Source organism: Tursiops truncatus, chromosome 19 (assembly GCF_011762595.2).
Source record: "Tursiops truncatus isolate mTurTru1 chromosome 19, mTurTru1.mat.Y, whole genome shotgun sequence".
Lineage (NCBI taxonomy): Eukaryota > Metazoa > Chordata > Mammalia > Artiodactyla > Delphinidae > Tursiops > Tursiops truncatus.
Window position 1 is genome coordinate 28,383,434 of NC_047052.1, and position 26,184 is coordinate 28,409,617.

At 51.3% G+C, this 26,184-nt stretch overlaps 1 protein-coding gene across 1 annotated transcript in view; it reads left to right on the plus strand.

The window, feature by feature from the left end:
* The window catches only part of LOC117309140 (guanine nucleotide-binding protein G(o) subunit alpha-like), a 146,586-nt gene that overhangs the window by 81,014 nt on the left and 39,388 nt on the right, over positions 1 to 26,184 (plus strand). Inside the window, exon 3 of the mRNA XM_033845362.2 lies at positions 3,671 to 3,812. Within this exon, the coding sequence (XP_033701253.2) occupies positions 3,671 to 3,812 (142 nt within the window). The remainder of the gene's footprint in view (positions 1 to 3,670; positions 3,813 to 26,184) is intronic.

Sequence of the window (26,184 nt, forward strand, 5' to 3'; positions counted from 1 at the left end):
AGGACTTACACTAAAAAAAATCCAGCCTTTTTCTCTGAATGGTAGAATTATGAACATTTATTTATTTATGGTGTTGTTCTGTATGGTGCAACTTTTCTATGTTTGAGTACTTACTACTTTGTAGTCAGAGGGAAGGGAAGGTGTAAAATTCTACCCTGAAGCTAATTTTAAGCTAATATAAGCCAGTTTGAACAAGTTTTGCAACCAATGATCATGATTTGAGCAATTTTTGGCCAAACTGCTTCATTTTTGTAAACCCCGAATGAAGCTTCTCTATCTTGGGCCACCCCAGGCACCAGTGAGACCTTCCAGGCAGTATTCTGCCTAGTCCAGTCTGAGGCTTGAGGGGTGGCAGAAAGGACTGTGTACCCAGAGACACGGGTTCTGCTCCTGCCTGTGGCTCTCACCCTGCCTGCTGACAGCCATTAGGCCAGTTACTCAGTCTCACTCAGTCTCCTTTTCTAGAGATGGGTATAATGAAATCCTACCCTCCCTACCTTGTTAGGTGGTGTAAAGAATTAATACTAACAGGTGTGAAAAATGACAGTCCCATCCCCTAGTGGAAGGAAATCCTGTAGGCAGCTGAGGGTCTAGAGAGTATTCCCAGGAGAGTGGCAAGGCCTGCTGGTCCAGAACGAAGCATGAGAAACTCATTGCACTGGCTTCTTGGGAGGGTGTGTCATGGGGACCAGTAAATCCAGACTGCACCTCTCAGGTCACCCAGAGGTCACCCTCTGAGGGGAGTCTGGTCTCGGAGACTTTTTTAGTGATGGTTCTAGAGTTTACAATATGTATCTTAACTTATGCTTTACTTTAAAGTAATGTTATGCTACTTCATGTATAATACAAGAATTTTTCAACAGTATTTTTCCATTTTACCCCTCCCATCCTTTGTGCTATTATATAAATTTTACTTCTATGTAATGCATTTTCAGCCTTTTTCCTCTCTTTGCTTCAGTTTGGATGGTTTCTATATTGGTGTATTCAAGTTCACTAATCTTCCGTGTGTCTAAATCTGTTGTTAATCCCCTACAGTGAAATTTTTGTCTCGGATATTGTATTTTCATCTTTAGATACTTCGTTTTGTTCTTTTTTATCTTCCATTTCTTTCCTCATTATACTCATGTTTTCCTTTAATTTCTTGAAAATATTTTAAATAGGTGTTTTTGAGGTCTTATTTGTTAATCCCATCATCTCTGTCACTTCTGGGTCTGCTTCTGTTGACTGATTTTTCTCCTGGTTATGGGTCACACTTTCCTCCTCCTTTGCATATCCAGAATTTTTTTATTGGATGCTGGATATTATTAAGTGTCTGGGTTTTGTTGTCCTCATTTCAAGAGTGTTAGATTTTATTCTGTCATGCAGTTAAGTTACTTGTGGGTCAGTTTGGTTTTCTGAGGCCCATTTTTCAGTTTTGTCCGAGCAGGTCTAATGTAGCCTTTACTCTAGGGCTAGTTTAGCCCTACTACCATGGCATGAGCCTTCTGGGGTTTCTGCCAAATGCCCTAGGTGTCAGCTCTCCACTCTGGTTAGTCAGAACTTGAGCATCTCCCAGCCTTGGGCCAGCTCTGGGAGGTGTCCACCTTATAAGCTCCCTGACACTTGTTTCTTGAGCTCGTAGAGTCTCACTCTATTCAGCCAAAGACTCAAGGAGACCCCTGTTCAGATATCTGGAGCTTTCCCTCTCTCTGCACTTTTCTCTCTGGTACTCTGCCCTTCAGTTCCCAGTCCCCACAGCTTTCCTGAACTTTTATCTTTATCCCATCAGCTCAGTAAGACCCCTGTGCTCTGCTTGGGTCCTCCCTCCCTGCACTGAGGTCTGGTAGACGCCTCCAGGCAGAAAGCCAAGGCAATCATAGGACTCACCATGCTTTGCTTCCTTTCTGTTCCAGATCATGGTCCTGTGCTGCCTGTTCTCCAGTGTCTGAAACCACTTGTTTAATGTATTTTGTCCAGTTTTCTGGCTGTTTACAGTGGAAACTAACAATCCCCTTTGAGATCCCCCTGGGGTTGTGCACCAATGCCTCAGACTGGGTGTACACTCAAGAAACTTGTGCAAAAACGGAGTTAGGGCTAATAAAAGTCAGTGAAAAGGCAATAGGGTCATTTTGATCTGCTTCTTAGAGAAACTCAGGATAAAGACTCACAACCCAGCACCAAGTCGCATTTTATAACAGGAATCATTAGTGTCCATCAGCTGACGAATGGATAAGTAAAACGTGGTATATCTGTACATGGAATCTAGTTTGGCAATAAAAAGAAAGGGAGTACTGACGCATGCTACAACATGGATGAACATGCCAAGTGAAAGAAACTAGTCACAAAAGGCGACACCTCGTGTGATTGCCTTTATGTGAAATGTCCAGAATAGGCAAATTTATAAAAACAGAAGGCAGATCAGATGAGTGGTTGCTTACTGCTGGGGTAGGGGTTGGGGAGGGACTGCTAATGGGTACAGGATTTCTTTTGGAGAGGACAGAAATGGTCTAAAATTAGCCTGTGGTGACGATTGCCCAACCTTGTGAATATACTAAGAAGTACTGAATCACACGCTTTCCATGGGTGGATTGTATGGTCTGTGAACTATATCTCAGTAAAACTGTTTATACAAAGAAAGAAAACTTGTTAGCAGTTTTCTCCTGTACTGAAGGATGTGAAGGGCTGGAGAGGGGCTGTGGAGGTGGAAATGGAGGTCTGAGCTACTATACAGTTGGATGTACATGTTACAGGTAGCATTGAGTCTTGGACTGAAAAACATGACCACAGGAGAGTTTGCACGGGGCATGACTAATGTTGGATGTTAGTCTTGAAATCCATTTGTCCTTTCTTAATTACCTCAACCATGAGAGGATTCTTGCAAAGTCTTGGCTTTATCCCCTCTCTAGTTCTCTCTCCTCCCCAGACCCTTGTCGGCAGTGGGCGTTCACTGAGCGGCCGCCATCTGCAGGGAACAGGGACCTCAGGGCATGTCCAGCCTCAGCCCTGACCCCAGAGGAACCTGAGAACAGGAGGGCGGGGAGTGTCGCATGGCCTCTGAGAACTGCAGTGTCGCCTTCGTGTCCTCCATGTCATGTTCAGAGCCATCAGAATAAGGGTGACACAGTGGTCACGTCCCAGCTGAGGATGGGGGAGTAGGCAACTCCTTCTGTTGGCTTTTCTCTTGTCAAAGAGGAAGGTTTTAAGTGAGTGCTCTTCCCTTCATTAAAAGCAGTGTAAGTTTTCTGTGAAAGAAAAAATGTATTCTTCGTGTGCAGGCTTCTCGCAGGGGTCTTCAGCAGTATACTCCTAAGTGGGTATTTAAGTTAAAACCCTGAGCTTTGCTTAAAAATACTAATGGTGAACATTTATCGAGTGCTTAGTGTGTGTTCTAAGTGCTTTCAAGTATTGTCAACCCCTTGACTGATCTTTCTTTCACTGTACATAGGGAATGTAAAAAGACTGCGTTTCTTTTTTCCACTGTTCTGTTTTTCAGATTAATTTTCAGTAATTTAGGTCGATTTTTCCTTCAGATTTTGTGGTTTTATCACAGCAGCTCAGTAATTCAGCATCCGAGCTGGTCCCGGCCCTCAGCCGGGAGGTTGGCTGGGGTGGGGCTTCACATGCCCGGCACGCTCGGTGCCAGCTGTGGACAGCGCACTCATCAGGCATGCTGTGTGTGGTTTTGCTCTAGGATCATCCACGAAGATGGCTTCTCTGGAGAAGACGTGAAACAGTACAAGCCCGTTGTCTACAGCAACACCATCCAGTCCCTGGCAGCCATCGTCCGGGCCATGGACACTTTGGGCATCGAATACGGTGACAAGGAGAGAAAGGTAGGCTGCTGCGCCCATGCACACGGGGAGGAGAGGGCCGTCTCTGGTACCCGCTGCGTCCTCTTCATAAGGCCAGGCTGCCGTGCAGGGACAGGACGAGACTGTGCTGTGTCACCCGCCAGTGTACCAGTCGACCTGGCCAATACAGTTAAACAGGGGCTCTGGTGACAAGCAGACCGCCACAGCACAATCGCCAAGGAAGGAGACAACAGCCACAGAATTCCAGGGTTTATTTTGCAGATGCGAAAGGGTTGGTGACTGCCCTAAACTGGGACTCTCACAACATTGTCCAAGTACATGCCCTTGGGCAATTAACCTGAACAGAAAAAATATTTCTTAGACAAAACAAGCCCCACCTAGCCACCATCTTCCCTCCTTAGGAGAGCTTTCCTTACCTTGTTGGGGGTGGGGCAGCCATTTGAATTCAGTCTCTTCCCTCCTTTGCCCCATGGGTTGTGTTTTCTGCCTCTCCGAGGTGTGTCTGAGGACCGAAGAGGCTCTCCTTCCTGTAGGAGGTCGACATCCTAGAACAGGGACAATTTTTCAGTTGAGTTTCCAGGCATCTGATAAGTGGTGAATGGAATAATGTTTTTGCAAACATTTGCGTTAACTGTAAGACTGAACCTTACACAGCTATACTGGCAAAGCCAAATAAAAGGTGGCGGGGAGGGAGGGAAAACAGCCTCAGATAAGTCTATCTAAAAGTGACTCTTCGTCTCCTGGTGGGACCCTGAATCCCAGCGATCCCCCTCCTGTGACCTGGAGTGTGAGGAGGGGAGCAGGTGGAGGTCTCCGAGCGCCTGGGCCCCTCCTTGGAGGCTCTGGACGGAGAGCGTTAATCTCCGATTACTGCGTGGTTTGGTTATACATAGTGTATATATCCTGTCTTGGCTAAAAAATCACCTCCCTTACAGAGGAAAACTATCTTCACCTTCTCTGGGTCTGATAAATCATCTGCGACAGATAGCTTTAAATGTAAAATTCAATATTTTATGCACAAAATCCTAATTCCATGCGACAGAGTCATCCCAGCTCAGGCATTGCCTCCTCCCAGAAGATGGGAACTGGGTGACTGAGAGTGTGTCCAAGACCAGCCTGGGGTGGGGAAGCCGGACGCTGCCCCTCTGCAAGGCTGAGTCTGGAAGCTGGCTCTGCAGAGGAAGTACTTCTCCCCAGGGACTAGCTTTGGATTTGGTCATAGAGCCAGGGCCTGCGGAACCAGGGGCACTGAGTTCTTCAGTCTTGTTTCCACTTAGTATTCACTGAGAGTACAGTGTACCAGGCCTTGCTGGGGATACAGGAACGAGCACAGTAGGAGTGGAGCTGGAGAAACCAGTCAGCAAAGAGCAACTCAGATCATCAGAAGTAGCCAAGACAGGTTGCAAGTAGCCAGACAAGTTACAGGGCCTCATTCATTGTTAATGATAATGGCCACAGTGCTTATACAAATAGCTCTCTTGTACTGAACACCTCCTAGCTGCCAGGCACTGTGCTAAGCACCTTACAAGTATTAACTCACTTTACTCAACTCAGTCATTAAAGCCCAGAGCAGGAAATGCCTGGTATGATCTTCAGACATGGGACAGGCCACAGGCCTTTGGTCTTTCTGTCTGCCTTTTGGCCAAAGAGAGAGCCTGGAGCCTGAATCTCAGTTAACCAGACGCCAGGCCCAGTGCAAAAGCTCACGTGTCCACAGCTCACACCTTACACAAACACCCACACAAACACACATGCACGCAGGCACACACAACCACAGCCTGCGAGATCTTCCAAGAGTATGTGTGTTCACCGCCATGCCCACCTCCCAACCAGTCTTCTTTCCCCAAAACCTCCTGCCCGGATTATAACCCAGACAGTCAGTGCGACTTCAGAATGCTTTTCTCCTTCAGTTTTGGAAAACGTTTGTTGTTCACGGGGGGATTTTTCTTTCCCCCCATTTTATTATCCTGAATAGAGAGATGATTGCTTGGGAATTGCTAGGAAGATGATATATTAAGGACTATACTGTGGGACCCCTTGGCTTCTGTGGCTGTTCCTCTTCTGTGGGATTCCTGGTTGAGACAACCCTCAAGTAGGAGATCAGGAAAGGCTCCTCTGGGAAGGGAGACCAAGAGCAGAGTGGGGACTCCCTGGAGAGTCCACTGGACACAGAGAGGAGCTGGAGCCCAGTCGTCTTCCGGCAGGTGGCACCGTGGCAGACGCCTGACCGGTCTGCGGGGCAGCACAGGTTTGTCAGGCACAGTCCTTCTGGCTGGCAAAGGCCTCCAGACCCTGGGGCACCTCCTCCTGTGTTATTTCACCTTAGGCTAAAGTGAGCCAGGCAGCTGGAGAAGGTGTTTCCTGGGAGTGGGCTGCTCTGGATTTGCTGTTTGGGCAGCAGGGTGCAAGGATCCCCCGCCTGCCTGCATATCAGTTGTCAGGGGCTTGAGGTGGAAGGGGGCAGCCACTTCAGACTGGGTGGCCAGGGAAGGTTCCCCTGAACCTGGAAGGGATATTTGTGATGAAACTCGACTCTAAGGAGGAGCCAGCCGTGGGAGGAGGAGGAGGGACAGAGGTTCTAAGCGGACGCTACCAGGGCCCTGAGTGAGAAGTGAGCCTGGCAAGTTGGGAACGAGAAGCTCTGTTCAGCCTGAACTGCGTCCAGGGGCAGAGGTGGGCCCTGGGGTGTTGGATGCCCTCCAGTCAGGTCTGCCTGCAGCTGGCCAGTTGTTGGTGACCAGATGCCCTGACCCCAAGGCTGGGTCTCCAAACTCTTTCCTCTCTCGGGTTCCCAGGGGCTGCCCACCTGGGGGATCTGCTGTTTGGATGTTGGGAGAACCGTCCCATGCAGAGCCGACCCAGATTAGGGTTTTGGTGTGTAAAGAAAAGACCTCCTTCTCTCTCTTGGCTTCCGCACGTCCGACATCGTCCCCCCACCCATAATGGCATATCTGGAGGAAAACAGCCCCACACCCAGCACCTGCTTGGGCCAACCAGCTTTATACTCTCCATACAGAGAAGCATCTAGAAGCTTCCTTGCCATACCTCATTAGAACAATGTCCTTGACTTCTCCTGGCAGCTGGCTTGCCCCCCTGCCCTGGCCCCCCAGTGGAGGGAGGACTGACTGGTTTCTCCTGCAGCCTCTCTGGGGTGTGGACTCACCTGAGGCCATATGACAGTGCATGAGCCCAAGCCTGAAAGAGCCTCTTTGTTGGGCAAACGTCAGGGATCTCCTTATATACCCCACGCCCCAGCACCCCCAGGCCACAGACTGCTCCCCAAAGATACCACACACTCCCACACCTCCAGGCCTCGGCTCAGACCACACCTTCTGCCTCTTGTGCCTTCTCCCCTCTCTTCCCCCGGAGCTCTTCCTGCTTAGCAAGGACCAACTGAGCTCCCGTCTTTGCATGAAGACTTCCTCTCCTTCCCCTGACAGCCCAGCCCAGCTCAGCTCAGCCCAGCCCAGCTCAGCTCAGCGCTTTCTCTGTTGAGCATGTATCTCATGCAGTGTGTCCGCTCTTTCCTTAGAGCAGTGACCCTTGTGCTTCAGGGTGATCAAAACCCATTTGAGCAACTAATGAAAGCCATGAGCCTTCTCTCCAGAGCCATGCACTCACTCACATGTCCAGGAAATTTTTCATACCATTTCAGGGGGCTCTGGAACTCCTAAAGCCCACCAGTGGAGCCTAGAATAAGAACTCTATTATGTCTAAGGTCTTTCTGCTCAAGGCCTGTGTCATTCATCTTTGGGTCACCTCCCCACCCCAACAACCAGCACAGTGCTCAGCACATAGTAGACCCGCCCAAAAAAATCTCTTGAGTAGAAAGACATTTCTAACTTTCTCGGTACTCAGAGAAAAAAGGAAAAGAACCTGTAATGTTATCACTACTGAACAGATGTTGACTGAGTACCTACTATATGTTTAGTTTGTGCTAAGCTCTGGAGAAAGAGAGGAATGTGGGATGGGGCCTTGAAGGGGCTGGTCATCTTCTTGGGAGGACAGGGCTCATAGGCTCATTCCGTGAAGTGGTCAGGGAAAGCTTCTTAGAGGAAGTGAGGCTGGAACTGTCCTTGAAGCAGAGGTATGGCTTCACAGGCACAGATGTAGGTGAGGAAAGGGACTTGAAGCAGAGAAGAGCATGAATAAAGGCCATGGGTTGGTGGTGACCAGAGGAGATTTGACTGACGGAGGAGGCCAGTGGCCAGGACAGAGGATTAGGATATGGGAAGGTGTGGGAAAGTTAGAAGATACAGTTAGATCCAGATTGGGTAGGCCTTGGAAAGTATGTCAAGGGGTTTGGGTTTTATCCTGTTGGCAGTAGGCAGCCATTGATAAAGTTTGAGCTGGGGAAGAATGGGATGAAAGCGAGTTTTAGGAGATTATCATGATGGCATGTGCATGGTGGGCTAGTGGTGGGAGAGACTGAAGGTCAGGAGGCAGGTTGGGAGCTACAGTAAGGGTCTCGATGGGAGTTGGAAAGGAAGGGCAGCAAAGTGATGTGTGGTGATGAAAGAAAGGGACCTGGTAGTTACTTGGCTACTGGGGCAAAAGTGTAAGGATCAGGGGCTTCCCTGGTGGCGCAGTGGTTGAGAGTCCTCCTGCCAATGCAGGGGACGCGGGTTCGTGCCCCGGTCTGGGAAGATCCCACATGCCGCGGAGCGGCTGGGCCCGTGAGCTATGGCCGCTGAGCCTGCGCGTCCGGAGCCTGTGCTCCGCAACGGGAGAGGCCACAACAGTGAGAGGCCCGCGTACCGCAAAAAAAAAAAAAAAAAAGTGTAAGGATCAGGAAACTGGGACTCTAGTGTTACTGGCCTGGATGACTGGAAACAAGGTGACACCTCTGGCAGAAAGTCAGGAGACAGGCTGGGCTGGGCCAAATATGGTCTCAACCTCATGGGCTCCAGCTGGAATCAGCAAGTAGTAGATGGACTCAGAGAACTGCAGCTCCAAGAATTGAAGATGATGATAATAGTTGCTTTCAATTTTTATGTTCTAGGGCTTGCATTAAACCATTTATATTAATTAAAAATTTTAATCCTAACAGCTACCTGTGCAGTGGGTGCTATTGTTATCCCCATTTTACAAGTGAAAAAAAAAAAAAAGAGGCACAGAGAGGCAAAGTGACTTACCCAGGGACATTCAGCACAAAATATATACGTATATAATACAGATTTGTAACCCCAAGGAAGCTATAATTCATATAGCTCAGGTCCAGAGCAGAGTCCCATTTAAATAGGCACAGTACAACCAGGCAAAACAAATCTTCAGAATCCCATTCTTTCTTCGGAGTTTCTCCAGAAATATGAAAAGGGACTCAAAGGGCAACATCCACTGCTTTTCTCACAAGTCGTTTTCTGTCTTCCTCATGTCTGTCCCAACCCCACTCTCTTTAGCTGCTTTCTCTCTAAGTTCCCCAAGAGACCATCTCTCTACCGCCAGCCTGCCAGGCTTTTCCCCTCCTGTCCTCTTTCTCCTTCTTGCTATTCTGCCTCTTTTCCTCCTGCTTTCTTCCTCCCTCTCCTGCTCTATGCCTAGACGGGGTCCCCTCTCCTCTTCTCCCTCTTTCCCTTTCTCCAACTGTTCCTCAGTTTCTCTCTTTCTTCTTCTCACTGTCTCTCTCTCCATCTCCGTCTCCCTCCTTCCTTCCCTCCCTACTCACCCCCAGTTCATTATCATGTAAATTCTCTTAACTTTTTGAGTGGAGTCCCTCTCCCTCCCCCTTCCTCCGTCCTCAGCCCAGGGCCTGCATCTGCATCACAAAAGCAGAGAAACTTGTGTGGCAGAACTGACCTAAACTCAGACACTGGAAGAAAGTCTGGGGGAGACTGGACAATTACAGGTTTAGGAGGTTCACTTGGACGACCGTGGGAGATGGGGAAAGTCTGTGAACAATCCCATGTTATAAATTTTATCACACCCATGTGTATATAAAAATATACATAAAATTTATGTGCATATACATGTATATTTGCATATGTAAAGTACATTATAATGGGACAATAGCGAAGAGATAATGCTTTGAACTTGTATAAGGCTTTATTCAGTTGAAAATACTCTCATTTTCGTTTTTTTCGTTTGTGCATATGCCTATTTCTCCCATTAAATTATAAACTCTCTGAGGACAGAATATAGATCTTATCTATCTAGTACAATGCCTGACACAAGAAGTATTGGATACTGCATTCAATCAAATCCCAGCTGGGCTTTTATCATAAATGGGTGTTGAATTTTGTCGAAAGCTTTCTCTGCATCTATTGAGATGATCATATGGTTTTTCTCCTTCAGTTTGTTAATATGGTGTATCACGTTGATTGATTTGCATATATTGAAGAATCCTTGCATTCCTGGAATAAACCCCACTTGATCATGGTGTATGTTCCTTTTAATGTGCTGTTGGATTCTGTTTGCTAGTATTTTGTTGAGGATTTTTGCATCTATGCTCATCAGTGATATTGGCCTGTAGTTTTCTTTCTTTGTGACATCCTTGTCTGGTTTTGGTATCAAGGTGATGGTGGCCTCGTAGAATGAGTTTGGGAGTATTCCTCCCTCTGCTATATTTTGGAAGAGTTTGGCCCTGCGTAAATTATTTAACTTCCTTAACCCTCAGTGTTTCTGTATGTAAAACAGGCATAATTCTAATACTGTCCCCTTTCCTCTGTTGTAAGACTAAATGAGGTGATGCATGTGAAGCACTTAGGACAGTGCCTGACACGTACAGCACTTACTGGGCGGCCCAGGGTCAGTGACTCAAGCGGGACTAAAGATCAGTGCTGTTTCTGGAATTGCTGCCCAGCCTCTAATGTTCCACCAAGAGGCTTCATTAGAACACCCCCTCCTTAGAGATAATGGCACTATTTGGGGAGGCAGAATCAAATTTCATACTTAGATTCCAGAATGTCATTGGATCTCCTCTGGTAAAAGAAATCTTGACATTTAAATCACACAGTGGAGCGCTGAACAGTAACTTTTTTTTTTTTTGCACGGTACGCGGGCCTCTCACTGTTGTGGCCTCTCTCGTTGCGGAGCACAGGCTCCGGACGCGCAGGCTCAGCGGCCATGGCTCACGGGCCCAGCCGCTCCGTGGCATGCGGGATCTTCCCAGACTGGGGCACGAACCCGTGTCCCCTGCATCGGCAGGCGGACTCCCAACCACTGCACCACCAGGGAAGCCCCTAACTTCTTTTTAATCAGGGGAATGTGGTGGCGCCATCTCCACGGCGCAGTGCCGTTCACCCTGTGGTTTACATGAATTCTGAAACAGACAAAAGCAAGGATGCTCTCTGGTCTGTGTCTGCCTGAGTTCCTGGAGTCTGGAGAAACCGCAGCGGTCCTCAGTGGTGGTTGTCAGATCTGACGGGGGCTGGGGAGGTGACAGATGAAGGCCCAAACCTGAGGCCAAGAAGAGGCTTCCTCTGGGCAGCAGCATGTACACTGCTGCATGCTAGGTACCACGCCGCTCCTCAGCTGTATCGGACCAGGCCTGGCCTGGCTCTGATCCCCTGCTGCCCAGGTTAATAGAGTTTGAAATTCCTCCATTCAAGGCCACCTAAGTCTGCTGCTCCATTTTGCAGATGGTGGCAAAAAATAGGCCCCACCTGGGCCCAACAGGAAAGAGACTTACACAAGGGATGACCTGGCAGGCCCAGGACTAGAACTTCAGGTTTTCTGAATCACTGTTCACTTCTCTTTCCATCTCAGCAGTCTGCCCCAAATCACTCAGCCAACCTGGGGCCTTGTTTTGTTTCATTTGGTTGGTTAGTCACTCATCCCGCAGAAACTTTGTAAGCAGTCACATCCCTGGCAGACAGTGCACAGGGAGGTGGGTTTACATGCAAAAATGAAAAGATGAGGGATCCCATCCTTTGATTTCCAAGGCTTCCCCAGCTCTGCAGGGCTCAGTGCAGCCAGGTCGGCTTGCTCCCTGTGGTCTAAGGCTGGATCAGGCCCCAGGCTCTGGGTTTGGGGCAGGCGTCTTTATCTTAAGCCCTGCCATAAGGAGTTCCATACCTGCCTGCTAGTACCTTGGCCCAGGTTGGCGGCACAAGTGGCTCTTCCTGGCCTTACTCCAAAAGGAAGAACCAACTCAAAGGAACAGCAGGTTTCAAGGTGGGAAAGGAAGAGGAGGGATTAAAATTTCAGGTTTTTGAGATGTCCCTCCAGTTCCTCTCCTCCTTAGAGTATTCTTGGGTTTCCTCAGCTGCAAATGGTTGCCCCCTCCTCTGAACGCTTGTCATTTTGGAGCTCCAGCCCCAGCTCTCCCCGGCCCTCTGCCTCAGGATGCCTCCCCTCTGCAGCTAGACAGTGAGTCTGGAGGGCCAGGACGGTCTTGTCCACCTGAGCGTTCACCCGTCCATTTGTCCACATTGGTGTTCCTGCAGTGGTGGGCAAGACCCAGTTCCTGCCCCCAGGGCGCAGGCAAGGAGGGCAGATGCTTCAGTAGATAGTGTTTTTTATTCTGGTGAAAGTGCAGTGATAATGACATATCTCACTGGGTTGTCTTGAGGATTAAAGGACTAATAGGTAGAAGCTCTTAGAGCAGGGCCCGGCACGCAGTAGGTACTCAGGAAAGCTTAGCGGTTATTAGCATCATGTGCCTTGAATCAGAGTAACAACTACTCTAGTTTTCAAAGGTTCATTAGGCCTTACAGATGAACAGTGGTAGGAGGGAAGCAGGCCCCCCTGGCTGAGGGCAGCCTGAGCTGAGTAAAGGTGAGTGCCGGGGTCTGAGCGCTCATAGGAGGAGCCCTGCCTTTGCTTGGGTTCCATCCTGCTGTCAACTGCCCACCCTAGAGAATCCGGAAAGCTGCAGCAGGCTTGGACCTCTTGCATGATTGGCATTTAATGAAGAGGTGCTGATGAGGGGAAGATGGAGCGTTCTCCTCCACTGAGTTTTGGAGTTTACTGAGGGCTAAATAGAAAACCATTTTTCTGAATCTTGATAAAATGCTGAGCCATTCCCTGCCTTAGTAAGTCAAGTGTTGAGAACGCACAAGGGTGTTTCCTTGTTGATGGAGGGTCACACTGGGCCTCAAGGTCCTCTCCGTGGACTTCAGGGGTTGTGGTCCAGGCCCAAAGATGAAGGACATTCCAGGAGGAGGCTGGGCCTAGTATGCTGCCCCAGGACATTCTGAAGAAGTTACCTTTGGGACTAAATTGTCGGAAAAACAGTTCAGCTAGGAGAAAAGCCGACGTTCCTTCCTGCCTTGAGGCCTTTGATCCACAGGCACCCGGCCAAGCATGGACACGCTCCCTGGCCTTGTTCCTCGAGAAGCAGGGTGTGGGCTGCCATTAGAGTTACGGAAGGATTATGGAGGTATTCCCTGTGTTGGGTAGTCACAGCCTTAGCTTTAAATGGTAAGCACTTTCACTTGGGCAAGTCACAAAGCTCCTCTGAGTCTCCCTGTGCAAGTTAGGATATATTGGGCTGCACGTAAAAACCACACAACCAGCAGTGTCCTTGACGATAAGGACAGGGACTCCTGAGGGTCGGCAGCCCGGGGCTGCTCTGCAGCTGTGCAGCATCAGGGCCTGGGTCAGCACCTCGGTGGCTCTCTGGGCGCTCGTGGCTCCAGGATGGCAGGTGACACCCTCTCACAAGGACTCCAGAGGCAGGAGGAAGAAGCAGGGCGGCCTGACTTTTTACTCCACATCGGCCTAGCAGCAAGGGATCTGAGGAAAGCAAAAATGTGGGTTTTTTGGCCATTCTAGTAGGACACAGAGGCAAGAGACAAGGGGCTGGGGGACAGCACCAGTCACCACCTGCCACCCTGCCTGTGGACTGTCATGGGAATTAGTAAGAACGTGAAAGCAGGTGTACTGAGTCAATGGGAAGTCCAGTCCAGCGGCCAGGAATGGGGGAGGTACTCTGGTGGATGGGTGCTCCTCCAGGCTGGAGCAGAGATGGGTCCTCGTTTCTTCTCCAGTTTTTGCCTTTGTTTTCCCACTGTCTTAGTCTTTTCTGGCCGATATAACAGAAATACCATAGACTGAGTGGCTTAAACAACAGAAACTTATTTCTCACAGTTCTGGATGCTGGGAAGTCCAAGATCAAGGTGCCAGCAGATTAGATGTCTGGTGAGGGCCACTTCCTGGTTCATGGACAGCCGTCTTCTCACTGTGTCCTCTCACGACGGAAGGAATGGGGTTGATCTCTGGAGTCTCTTATAAAGGCACTAATCCCCTAATCCCCATCCCAATATCATGATGTTGGGGATTAGGTTTCTACATATGAAATCTGAGAGGACACAGATGTTCAGTCTACAGCACCCACATAGGCTCAGAAGCTAGAATGTTGTCCCGAGGGGCACCGGAGACAAGAAAGTGGTTGGTGGCAGGTAAAATCAGCTCATGAAAAAGGAAATGGAAGCAAAACAAGCAAATGCTGGGGAGGCCACCATAGCCATCCTAAATCTCTTCTTGAGTTCAGCGCTCCCAGCTGTGCCTGATTGATATTGTATCAGCGGATGGCCAGCCAGGCCCAAGCTAGCACAGCAGGATTATGAGATAACCCAGTGTGGCTGGAGCTAGAGCTGCTGTTCCCATGGTGGCCTCTCCCCCAGGATCCCAGGTGTAGGGCGCATGGACACACAGCCCCCAGCCCACCCCTCCCCTTTCCCATCTCACCTTTCCACTGGGGCTGTGGCAGGGGTGATGGCAGAATTGGAGATGAAGCCAGGCGGGGGATACGGGCCCATGTTTGGGGATGTCTCCTGGGGAGACTTGGGTCTTTGCCAGCCCACCTGAGCCAGCAGGGACCTTAGCCATGTGCCAGTCAAGACTTCATTTTAGAGCTGGGCAAGTGCAGCTGCAAAGGGCTGTGCCCAAGAGAGGCAGCTCAACAGGGGTTAGAGCCAGGCTTTGGAGTCAGAGACACAACCTTGAATCCTCACCCTGCCTGTCACCAGCACTGGACTTCAGGGTGGTCATTTGGTTCACTCAACCTCAGATTCCTCATCTGAAAACTGAAGATGATAATAATATGACGTACTCACAGGGTTGTTAATGGTTGAAGAGTTAATGTGTGTTGAGGGCTAAGCATGGGGCCTGGCACCTAGTAAGTGCTCAGTAAACAGCTCTTGCTTGCATCTTCCTCTCACCCACACTTCACTGCCTGTCTGGTGGAGAGAGTGCCAGGACTAGAAGCCTGGCTGTGACAGTTGTTTCAAACCAGGGTGAAGAGCTAGTGCCAAGGCCTCCGAACTACCACAAGTCAAAGAGGTGGCCTCAGCCCCTCCCCCAAATTCCCTATCGGTTCTGGTTCCAGGCTGGGAAGCAGGGTGTGTGTCCCGGCCTCTGTCCCTCTTCCTGGCTTTGCTGGAGTGGAGGTGAGGAAGGCTACTCCTGAACCAGGGTCTGGCAAGGCCTGAGACAGAGACCAAAAGAAGTGGAGCTAAGGAGAGCGAAAGCAGGATCCCAGAGAAAAGGAGAGAGGCAGACAGTGCTGGGTGACAGTCCCCCGGAAACACTTGAGATGGTTTCTTCATGAGTAGGAAGGGCGACCATATGTCCCAGTGTCAGTGGGGTGCCTGGCACAGAGCAAGTGTTCCTTAAATGGCAGCTACTTTGTTCCTTTGTGTTAAGGCTGTCCCTGGCTCCGTGAATGTCATTCCCGCCGTAAACCCCTCCCCAGTCCCTGCGGCTGGAAGTGTCTTTTCCCTCTCCTGGGCACCTACAGCATCTCTCTTTCTTTCATTTGTTCACTCACTCGTTCATTTGAGAAACGTGTAGTGGCCTTCTGTGCACTAGTGGTGTGCCAGGCCCTGGGCGCACAGTGGTGAGCAGAGACGAGCAGCAGTGCCGCCTTCACAGAGCTCAGTGTGGGGGAAGATGGGCGCCCCTCGGTAACTCCAGAGAGCTGTGAGCATCCCAAGAGCAGGCCTGGCCTGGGCTCTGCTGCTGACGAGGTGTCTGACGGAGAGCAGGAAGGAGCTGGCATGGTGGGGCCGGCGGCAGCGGGAGAGAAGGTGCGTGGAACAGCCTGTGCAAGAGCACGTGCAAAGGCTCTGAAGTGGGGAATCAGGGTCTGAAGGAAGGCCAGTGTGACCGGAGCTGAAAGGTCAAGTGGGGAGAGTGGGAAGAGATGAGTCTGAAGAGGGAGGCAGGGGCCAGCCAGGTGAGGAGAGCTTCCAGGCCATGAAAGGAATTTTGGCTTTGTTCCTGGCTCAGCAGGAAGGCACCGAAAGTTTTAAGCAAGGCCAAGACACGGCTAGCCTCTGAGAGGCTTGCCATGGTTGCCCTGTGGTGAATGGATAGATGGGCGGCCAGAGAAGAGCTGAGAGGCTACTGCAGGCCCCAGCGGGGTGGAGAGGTAGTCTGCCCCGAGAGGGGGTGGGCCTCTTTCTGGGCCTGCCCACTGCCCACCTGACATGGAGCCTGGTGCAGCTGCCACATCCCCCACGGGACCACGAGCTCCTCTGGGTATACTGCCTGCACAGGGCCTGCCAAACCCTGCAGAGTCCTGCGGGTGGGCCCACAGAGGTCCCCCCCCGCCAACTCAACCGACAGACAGGGTACCCCAGGCCCTCAGTACCATAGCAGCCCTGGCCTCCCTGCTCTGGGAGTCCTCAGTGGGAACCTCCTCCAGCCTCCCCGACCTCCCCTCCAGCCCCTGACCTCAGCCCCTTCTGGATATTCTGACCTCTTCTCCCTCAACCCCTACCCCTGGCCTCAGTCTCCTCATCTGTAAAATAGGGATGATTCTATACTTATGACAACAAACGCCACAGACGGGGACTCCTTGCAAGGCAGCGTGCTCCTCCAGACACAGTATGAACGTGTTCCTAGCTCTGATGTGCACAGACAGACCCTTATGGCTCAGACAGCAAGCTCGCATCGCCCAGCACAAGTGCTGACAGTCGGCTTCTCTCCTTCCTCTCTCCCAAGTGAGCCCAGGAGCAGTTGACTGCCCTAGAGAAGCCGTGGATTAGGAGCATTTGCACAACCAGACTCCCCTCCCCCAGTATTTCTCGTCTGAGGTCCCCAGGGCACAGTCCTGAAATAGCTCACTGCCAAATTAGGTCCCGCTTTTCCAGCTCCGTGGGCACCCTCCCCCTTCTTGCCCAGCCCTCTGTCTTCCTTCCTTTCTCCTTCCTGCTGCACTTCCCTGCCTGGTGCCACGACCAGCTGGTTCCCCTGATGACAACTGGCCAAGGAGAGGAAGGCAGCTCTCCTGGCCCAGGGCGGCTCTGCGTGCTGAGCTTTTGCAGGCCAGGTTGCCTGCTGGGGGCCTGGGCCGGTCTGGGGGCTCCACCGCTGTTCTCAGCGTCTGCAGTTCTGCACCTGAGTGGTGCAGTACCTTGATTCCAGGATACCACCCTCGCCGGGACCACGTCCAAGAGTTTCCCTCTGCAGCAAGGAGCATGATGATAAGGTCTCAGCCTCTTGTATCTTCCTATATGGAGCCACAGTGCACATCCTTGAAGTGAAGCTCTGTGTGTGGTGGGGCAAAGAGCACATGTTCAGGAGTCAGGCCAAAGGTCTGACAAGGTCAAAACTGGATCCTCCTTTTTTAGCTTTGTGACCTCAGGCAGGTTCCTTAAGTACCCTGAACCTCGGTTTCCTCCTCTGTAAAATGGAAATAATACCAGTGTATATCAGTCAGGATGCAGGCTTCCCTGCTGTTACAAAGACCCCCTAAATAACAGTGACATAAATAAGATAGGTATGCATTTCTCTCCTGCCTGAGCAACCCAGATGTGACACCAGTCAGGCCCTTCTGTCCTGTTGCTCTGTCACACTCAGGGTCTCTGCTTCCGTTCCAGGCCCAAGATGCTGCCCTTGCTACCCCTTCTAGCCAGCAGCATGGGAGAAAGGGAAGGGGACTGGCTTATAGAAGGCCTTGAGTGTCAGGTCAAGTAATAGATGCTCATGGCCTGGACTGGGGATGTCTTAAGTTGGGGGAAGAACCCCTGACCAGCAGTGCTCCACAGAGACTGCGTGGTGGGCAGGAGAGTCGCAATCTCCTCCCTGGAACTTGTTGCGTCATGTCAGCGTGCTTCAGATTTACTTCTTATCCAAGGCCCAGTGGGTCTCCCCTGGCCCAGGGCATCAGAATCTCAGACCCCCTCCCACCAGCCACTAAGGGGCAAGCCTCCCTGCAGGATGAGAGTCCCACCTTGCCCAGTGCTGTCCTCGTTCCTGGAGGCCCAGGCCCTGCCCCCTCCTCTTCCGACGATGCTTCCCTTCTTTGTGCGTCCACATCCCTTGCAGTCTACAGCAGCCTTATTGGAGTTTAATCACAGCTTTCTTAGTGAGCCCTTTGCTGTGAACGTACAGTTTTGTGCCAGAGGAATCGTTGACACTCTTCTAGACCAGAATTCCTCAGACATTAGTCCCTCGATGTGGTGGAGCAACACTGTCTTTTCTTGTTGAGTACGTCTGGGGACACGGGCTATATCTCCTCTTGGGGAACCAGTGTGCATTACCTATCCAAGGCACTCAGAGCCCTACAGAAAGGAAGCTTGTTGATGTGTGTCTCATCCAGAGTTTCCTAAACTTTTTTTTTTTTTTTTGGAGTAATGCTATTAAGTTGTATAACCGTTATCTGGGACCTGCCACTCTCATCCAGGTCCTTCCTTTTACAGAAGGGGATGCTGAGGCACAGGGCGAGGAGAGGCTTGCACAGGATCATGCCGCAGGCCCAGCAGAGCTGGCACGAGAACCAGGTCTCTGTGGATTGGAGAAAAAAATGGAGGATTTTTTCCCCTAGGCTTCCTCTCTCCTGGCCCCGCAGGAGGCAAGAATCACACTCCCACATTCCAGTAACGGTTGAAGGTGTGCCTTCCCTGCTCTAGAGTCCCTGTCCCTTGCCCCCGCTAAGCATCTGGTCTCCCCGAGCACTCGGAGGGCAGGGCCACTGCCTTCTGCTTCTCTTGCTTTTACAGGTGGGGGGATCAGCCTGGGACTAAGGGTAAAGTACAAAGATTGGGTCAGTGACCTCTTTTTTTATTTTTTGCCACACATGAGTTAGAGTGGATTCTGGGTTATCCCTCTGAGACTTTCACCCTGACTTGCACTCTGCATGCCTCCAGGAGTGCAGACAAGGGCAGCCCTGGGTGCTTCCGTGTGATCTGATCACGCCCCGTGCCCTGCACTGTTCTGAGCACTGTCCACATGTTAGCTCATTTGCTCTCTTGTCCCTTTCAGGGCCCCCTGTTTCTTGACAGGACCATGATTGTTACATAGACTCCATTATTGCCCTCATACTACAGATGACAAAACCGAAGTTCAGAGAGAGAGAGGAAGTAGTAAGGCCAAGGTCACACCCCTGGGACTGGGTGCAAACCTAGGCAGTCTGACTCCAGACTTTTAACCAGTCTAATGAGGGTGCTGGCCCATGACCTCCACCTTGGCTTTCCCGCCTGGAAAAGCACTGGGAGCCCCAGCCTGGGACCAGGCCCTGAGCTGTGTGCCGGGTAGGTGAGTACCAGGAAACCAGGTACCTCGACTCTGCGGCCAGGCCAGGATCGCTAGCCTGCTGGCAGATGAGGCCAATAAAGCCCTCGTCTGCTCTGGAGAGGCCGATTCGGACCCCTTGGCCGGCTGCTGGGGGCTTGGCAGCCACAGGGGTGAGTGAGTGGAAAGACTGCTCCAGGTGTCACCATCCGGAGCGTGCCAGGAAGCAAGCCCCGAACACGTCCTTGGGCTCCAAGTCCTAGACATTTCAAAGCTGGGCAGGGACAGGAGAATCGGGTCTAGCCTCTGCGAGGAGGCTGTTTCCTCCTGGGAGAACTTGGGGAGGTGGAAAATGCAGCCCCCCCAGCCCTTCTCTTACCAGCCACCCAGCCAGATGGGGAGAACAGCCAGCGTGGGGACCAGTCTTCCCTCACTGTGACTCTCTGTCACCTGGAGGGGCAGGAGCCCAGTGTGCCTGGGCCCCCCAGGAGCTCAACAGGGAGGGGCTGGGGTCTTTGTTAGATGAGGGTCCATCTTGAACTGGAGGCGTGCCAGGCCTCAGCTCACGACAGAAGAACACTGATCCTTCACAGAAAAGCTGGGCTCCAGGCCCTGCCCCATCTTACTCTGTGACCTCAGACAAGTCCCTTGTCCTACAGGGTCCTACAGAAGAACCAGCTGGCCTCTAGATCTCCCCTACACCCCACCCCCCGTCTCAGTTCTGTAACTTCTAAAAAGTTCTATAAATTCTCCTGGCAAAACTTAAATGCTAAGCTCGGGTGATTGCCAAGCACAAGGCTCTTCCCTTGAATCCAAAAGAGAAAGAATCCTCCGTGTTTCAAAGTCAGCGCAAGTTAAAGACCGACTTCTCTCAGGGAGGGAGTTGGTGTAAGGTGGCCAGCAGACTGTTGTCAGCAGGGGACACAGCCCCCCATGGGCACCCAGGGCACGCAGCTTGGGGTTGGAGCCTGAGGCTGTAGATATGGGCACCATCCCAGCCTTAGGGGCGCTCTGGTGTGGACTGGCACATGCAGGCCGCCAAGCCACAGGGATAAAGCCACTAAGGTAGAAAAACACTGTCAGGTGTTACCGTCACTGCATCTGTGTCAAGGGTAACCGTGTCGCAGGGCTGCAGGGGGAGATGAACATGAATGGCCATGTGAAGCTGTCAGCTTCCCTCTGATCACTCTGGAAGGCTCCCTGGGTGGCAGGGCAGGGGAAGGTGGATTTCAGGAGCCGTTTACTTGACAAGAATGAGATGGCAGAGCAGACGGAGCAGGTTCGGGGAGGGGCATGAGGCCAGGGATGCCTTTGGGCATCGTCACAAATGTCGTGCCCACATTTTCATTGACTGACCCGTGCCCTAAGCCCAGAGCATGTGGGCCAGCATCCCACAGCAGCGTCAGGGCACCTGGAGTGCCGAGCGGTGGGAACTGCTCCTGAGTGGGTAAGCCCCAGGCAGTTGCAACGGTTGCCTCTCCTGCCCCCCCCCCCCCCCCCCGCACCTGTCTGCTGCCTGCAGCAACCCACGTGAGCTCTTATAAGTGAATGTCTAACCCCCTGCTTAGAAGCCCTCAGCAGCAACCTCGGCCCTCAGGTAGAGCCCTGCCTGCCACGGGTCTCTGCTCCTGCCACAGCGTCTGCTTCTGATTCAGGGCTTTTGTGTGAGCCACGGCCTCTGCAGGAGGCATTCTCCACCGCTGTTCCCCCCACAGAACTGGGCTTTATTGTCACCTCCTCTGCGAAGCCTCTCCCGCCCCCCCAGCCCAGGCTGGGCCTTTTGTCCTGACACTCTCAGATCCCTGGGAGCTTACTTCAGGGCCTTGTCATGTTTGTAACTGTATGCGTGTATGAATATTCCCTCAATGTCTGTCCCCCTGCTAGACCGTAAGGGGAAGGGGCAGGGCCTATCTGATTCCAACTGGAATCAGTGCTGAGCACCCAGCACAGTGCCTGACCCAGAGGGAAGGGGTGCTCAGCTAAACTCTGCTCCATGGCCACAGTGTGCCGAGTTGTCTGCTGGGGTCAGAATGTACATATCTCTGGCCCAACCATCCAAAACTGAGAGCTCCCTCTTGCTATTGTCGCTGTTCAGGAAACAGCCACTGGCAGGCTCTGCCCTGCCCGGCTTCTCAGCCTACAGGTCTGGCTACCTCTCTGGTGCTCTAGCCTCGAGAAGCAGCCACCATGGAGCCCAGCAGCCCTCTGGAGGCCTCTGCACCGTGAGGCCTGTGGGCCTGGCAGAGACAGGGGCTCAGACATCTCGCCAGGCTCTTTCCTTTTCCCCAGGCCTTGGCCTGAGAAGAATCTGGTGACAGTATGAATTCTGGGTTTCAGGCCCAGCTTTGTTTGTAGCTCGCTGTGTGATCCTTTGAAAACCCCAGAATGCATGCTCGTACTGGATCTTGGCCAGCTGACTGTAGATGCTGAGGTCCGGGGGAACACAGCATCCTCAGATATGCAGGGAGATGGCTTCCCGTGGGTGTAGCAGAGAGAGTCACCAAAAGAACCAGCCAGAATAACTTTGAGAAGCTCAACCCACTGACCTGGACTCCCTACAGCACTCACAGGCCCTGAGTTGGGATTTCAACACCCACCCCACCCCCCAGAAGATGAGGTGAGAGGATGGAGGCTGTGCTTCCTCTGTGGGAGCCAGAAGGCCCTGGTGGCCCTCAGACTCCGTGCCCGTCGTTGTCCTGGGCCTGGACGTTCTCTCTAGCGTTTACGGGGCACCTGGTAAGTGCCAGGCTGGCAGCGGACAAGCCCTCACAACCCATGCGCATGAGGAGCTCACAGACTTGTCTCCCTCCCGCACTGAGTGGTGCTCAGGCTCACGCTCTGCCGCCAGCCTGCCCCCTGCTGAGCCCGATGCTGCTTTCTGTCAGAGGTGTGACCTGGGGGAAGTTACCGATCTGCTCTGCGCTTCTTTTTTTAAATCTGTAAAATGGGGATAGTAATGGTTCTTATCTCATGCTTGGGACAACGTAAAGGGCTTGAACAGTATGCGTGAGCTCTTTGTAGTAGTCGGCTTGGGCTGCCTTAACTAAACGTAGACTGGATAGATTAAACAACAGAAATTTATTTTCTCACAGTTCTGGAGGCAGGAAGCCCACTATCGAGGTTCTGGCTCAGATAGTTTCTGGTGAGAGCTCTCCTCCTGGCTTGCTGATGGCCACCTTCTTACTGCGTCCCCACCTGGCCTTCCCTAGGCACGTGACTGCAGAGAGGGGGAGGGAGAGCCCTGTGAGGTCTCTAATAAGGATGCCAGTGCTGTCAGATCAGGGCCCCACCCGTATAATCTCACTTAACCTTAATTACCTCCTTACTCCAAATGCAGCCACACTGGGGTTGGGGCTTCAACGTGCGAATTTTTGGCCACACGTATGTTCCGTCTAGAACACTCTTACTGAGAGGATTTAGCCTTTATGATCTACTACCCTGATTTGGCCCTTGGTAGTGAACTTGCCTGGCATGTCTGAGGCCTCTACCAATTACACAGCTCTGTGATGAGCCCCTGTGAGGGCAGGCACCCTTTGTTTCCCAGCTCTGAGCCCTGGGTTTGGCGCAAAAGTAAATCCCTTTTACTTCTGCCATCTTTTTTGAGCTCTGGACTTCCCACCTGTGGGGCAGGCATAACTGGTGTCTACACTTGAGGAAACTGAGGCTCAGAGAATTCAAATGACTGGGCCACAGTCAAGCAGCTAGTCAGTGGCAGGGTTGTTCTTGGGCCCAGATATCTCAGAACCTGGCCCATTGCCCTTTCTGCCACTGGTATGACCCCCTGTGAGATCAGAGTCAAAAATCAGATTGTGGAGGACCAGAATGAGTTTGGATCCTGTACTGTAGAGCCATCTTGTTCATAGGCCATCTCCCAGGCCTGAGTTTTCTCAGCTACTGAATGGAAACCACACCCCTTGCCCTAGTACTCTGTAGGAAGGGGAGCAGGGTCACAGATGCGGGAGGTGATACCTGCTGGAAGCTGGCTCTGTGCATCTTCCCCTGGAACAAGGTCCCTCTTCAGGCAGGACACAGAGGGCAGGCACCCCAAAAAGAAACCCCATACGCACTAGCAGTCACTCCCCATTCCCCCCCACCCCACCCTCAGCCCCTGGCAACCCCAATCTACTTTCTGTCCTTGTGGATTTGCCTGTTCTGGACATTTAATACGAATGAAATCATACAATATATACTCTTCTGTGTCTGGCTTCTTTCATCCGGCATGACGTTTGCAAGGCTCATCCAGGTTGTAGCCAAATAGTGTTCCATTGTATTGGAATTTGGAAACACCAGACTTTGTTCATGCATTCGTCAGTTGATGAACATTTGGGTTGTCCCCACTTTTTGGCTACCCTGGTAATAATGCTGCTGTGAACATTCATGCATAGGTTTTTGTGTGGACTCATGTTTTTGTTTCTCTTGGGTGTATACCTAGGAGTGGAACTCACGGGTCATATTCTAAGTCTGTTTTAACTTTCTGAGGAGTATCCACCTGTTTTCCAAAGCGGCTGTACCATTTTACATTACCGTAAGCAATATAGGAGTGTTCCAGTTTCCCCACATTCTCGCTTACATTTGTTACTGTCCATCTTTTTTATCATAGCCATCCTAGTGGGTGTGAAGTGGTATCTCAGCGTGGTTTTAATTTGTGTTTCCCTAATGACTAAGGATGTTGAGCATCTTTTCATATGTTATTAACTATCTGTATATCTTCCTGGGAGAATTGTCTGTTCAGAACCTTTGCCCACTTTTTAATTGGGTTATTTGTCTTACTATTGAGTCGTAAGAGTTCTTTATACATTCTGGACACCAGTCCTATATAGACGTATGATTTGAAAATATTTTTCTCCCCTTCTGTGGGTTATCTTTCCCCTTCCTGGATAGTGTCCCTTGAAGTCTCACCCACTTCTTCCCCTGCCACCTTACTTGGGTCTCCTTCTTTTCTGGTCCTACTCATCTTTCTTACCAGCTCTCCCTTGGGGACTTGCACCCTCCTGGAGCTACAGGAACTGGCTCTTTCTTGCTTCGTGGACAACGTTCCCAACAGGTTCTTGCCCAGCCAGCAGCCTGAACTGCACCCAGACTGCGGTTGCCATGGGTTTGGGGGCTCTGAGTCTGTGTGATGAGCTGTGCCCACAGCCCCGTGGGACGAGTGTGGCAGAGTGGAGAGGTGACCACCATACACTGAGCATCCACTCAGCCCTCGATGCTCTGCACATTCTCTCCCATCGCATTCCCAGAACAATCTCGAAAGATGCTAGTATTTTGTCTTTCCTGGGTATAAAATGGAGCCAGGATTTGCTGTCCGGGGTGTCGGAGTGCACAGCATGTATATGGCTCACGGGCAACAAGTTTGCCTCTGCTGTCTTATTTGGTAAATGTCTATTCTGGGAGGAGCCCGGTGTTGCTCAGAAATTCTAGAGAATGTATTGGTACCTCCCTAGGACTAAGTTCCAGGATAGTAGCAACGGAATTCCCTTGACATTCCAGAAAACGCCTGACCTTACCTGGTGTAACAGACAACCCCCAAATCTCAGCGGTTCAACACAGTAAAGGAATGTTTCTTGTTCACATCACAGTCTGATGTGAAAGGTGAGGGGTGCTCTGGCCCATGCAGCCAGGAGGCAGTTCCCCTCTGCTCTGTGGCTTTGCCAGCCCCTCAGCCTCAGGGTCTTCTGCTGGACTCCTGACATCAGGCCAGCAGACAGGGAAAGGAAATGCATGGAAGGTTGTAAGGAAAGTTTGGGGAGGGCCAGGCCACATTCCATTGGCCAGAACTTGGTCACTTGGTCACACCCAACTGCAAGGGGGTCTGGAAAATGTCTAGCTGTGACCTCGGGAAGAAAAGTCAAAATGCTGTCGTTGCAGGAAGGCAGTGCCTGGCACAGGGCGCAGGTGGGAATTTTAGCCAAATCGCCTCCTGCTCCTTGAAGCCCCACCTCGAGCGTGGCGAGAGGTCCATGTTCGTGGCTCCTCCGGGCCTGTCTGTCCCCTGCTTCTCATGGGGACCCAGCGAAGTTGTGGGGACTGAGCAGTGAAAGAGCGTCTCTGCTCTGTGACATGATGGAGCAAACCTGAGGTCACTTGCTGGTGACAGCTGTGGCAGAGCCCCCCCGCCCCCCATCTCCTCTGTCCCAGCTCTGTGAAGATGGACCGCCTTCTGACACTGATATGCGTGATGGCCCTGGAACTTTGATTCCAGGTGCTGTGTTCTAGGAGCTTCTATGTTATGTCATTGTTTCTCTAGCCTGATGCACATACTTTGGTGGATGTGAGATACATGTAAACCCTTTTTTTAAAAAAAAACAAACTAACCATCTGGTAGTTTTTGTTTTATAAATTTATTTATTTATTTTTGGCTGCGTTGGGTCTTCGTTGCTGCGCACGGGCTTTCTCTAGTTGCGGCGAGCGGGGGCTACTCTTCATTGCAGTGCGCAGGCTTCTCATCGCGGTGGCTTCTCTTGTTGCAGAGCACGGGCTCTAGAGCACAGGCTCAATAGTTGTGGCGCACGGGCTTAGTTTCTCCGCGGCATGTGGGATCTTCCCGGACCAGGGCTTGAAACCGTGTCCCCTGCATTGGCAGTTGGATTCTTAACCACTGCGCCACCAGGGAAGCCCTAAACCTTTTTTTTTTTTTTAATTTGTTATATGTCTATTGTCATGCGTGTTAGGAAAAAAACCACTTAACACATCAAACTCATAATTTCACCTAAATTACCATTTACGATGAGGCTAATTTCAGGGCTCTATTGATATGGAAGAAAAAGTGACACCTGAATGACTGAGCTTGGGAACATGGCATTGGGTGAAAAGGCTCAGATGCTAGACTGCCTTAAGGAACCGTGGTTCCAGTGCTTGCCAGCCTTGTGACCCCTCTGCACCGACTTTCCTCCTCAGTAGCCTGTTCCCATAATGCAGATAGAGCGTAGGGTGGTTAGGGTGTCAGATGATGGACAGCAGTATCTGGCACATGTTATGTGCTCGCTACATGTTAGTT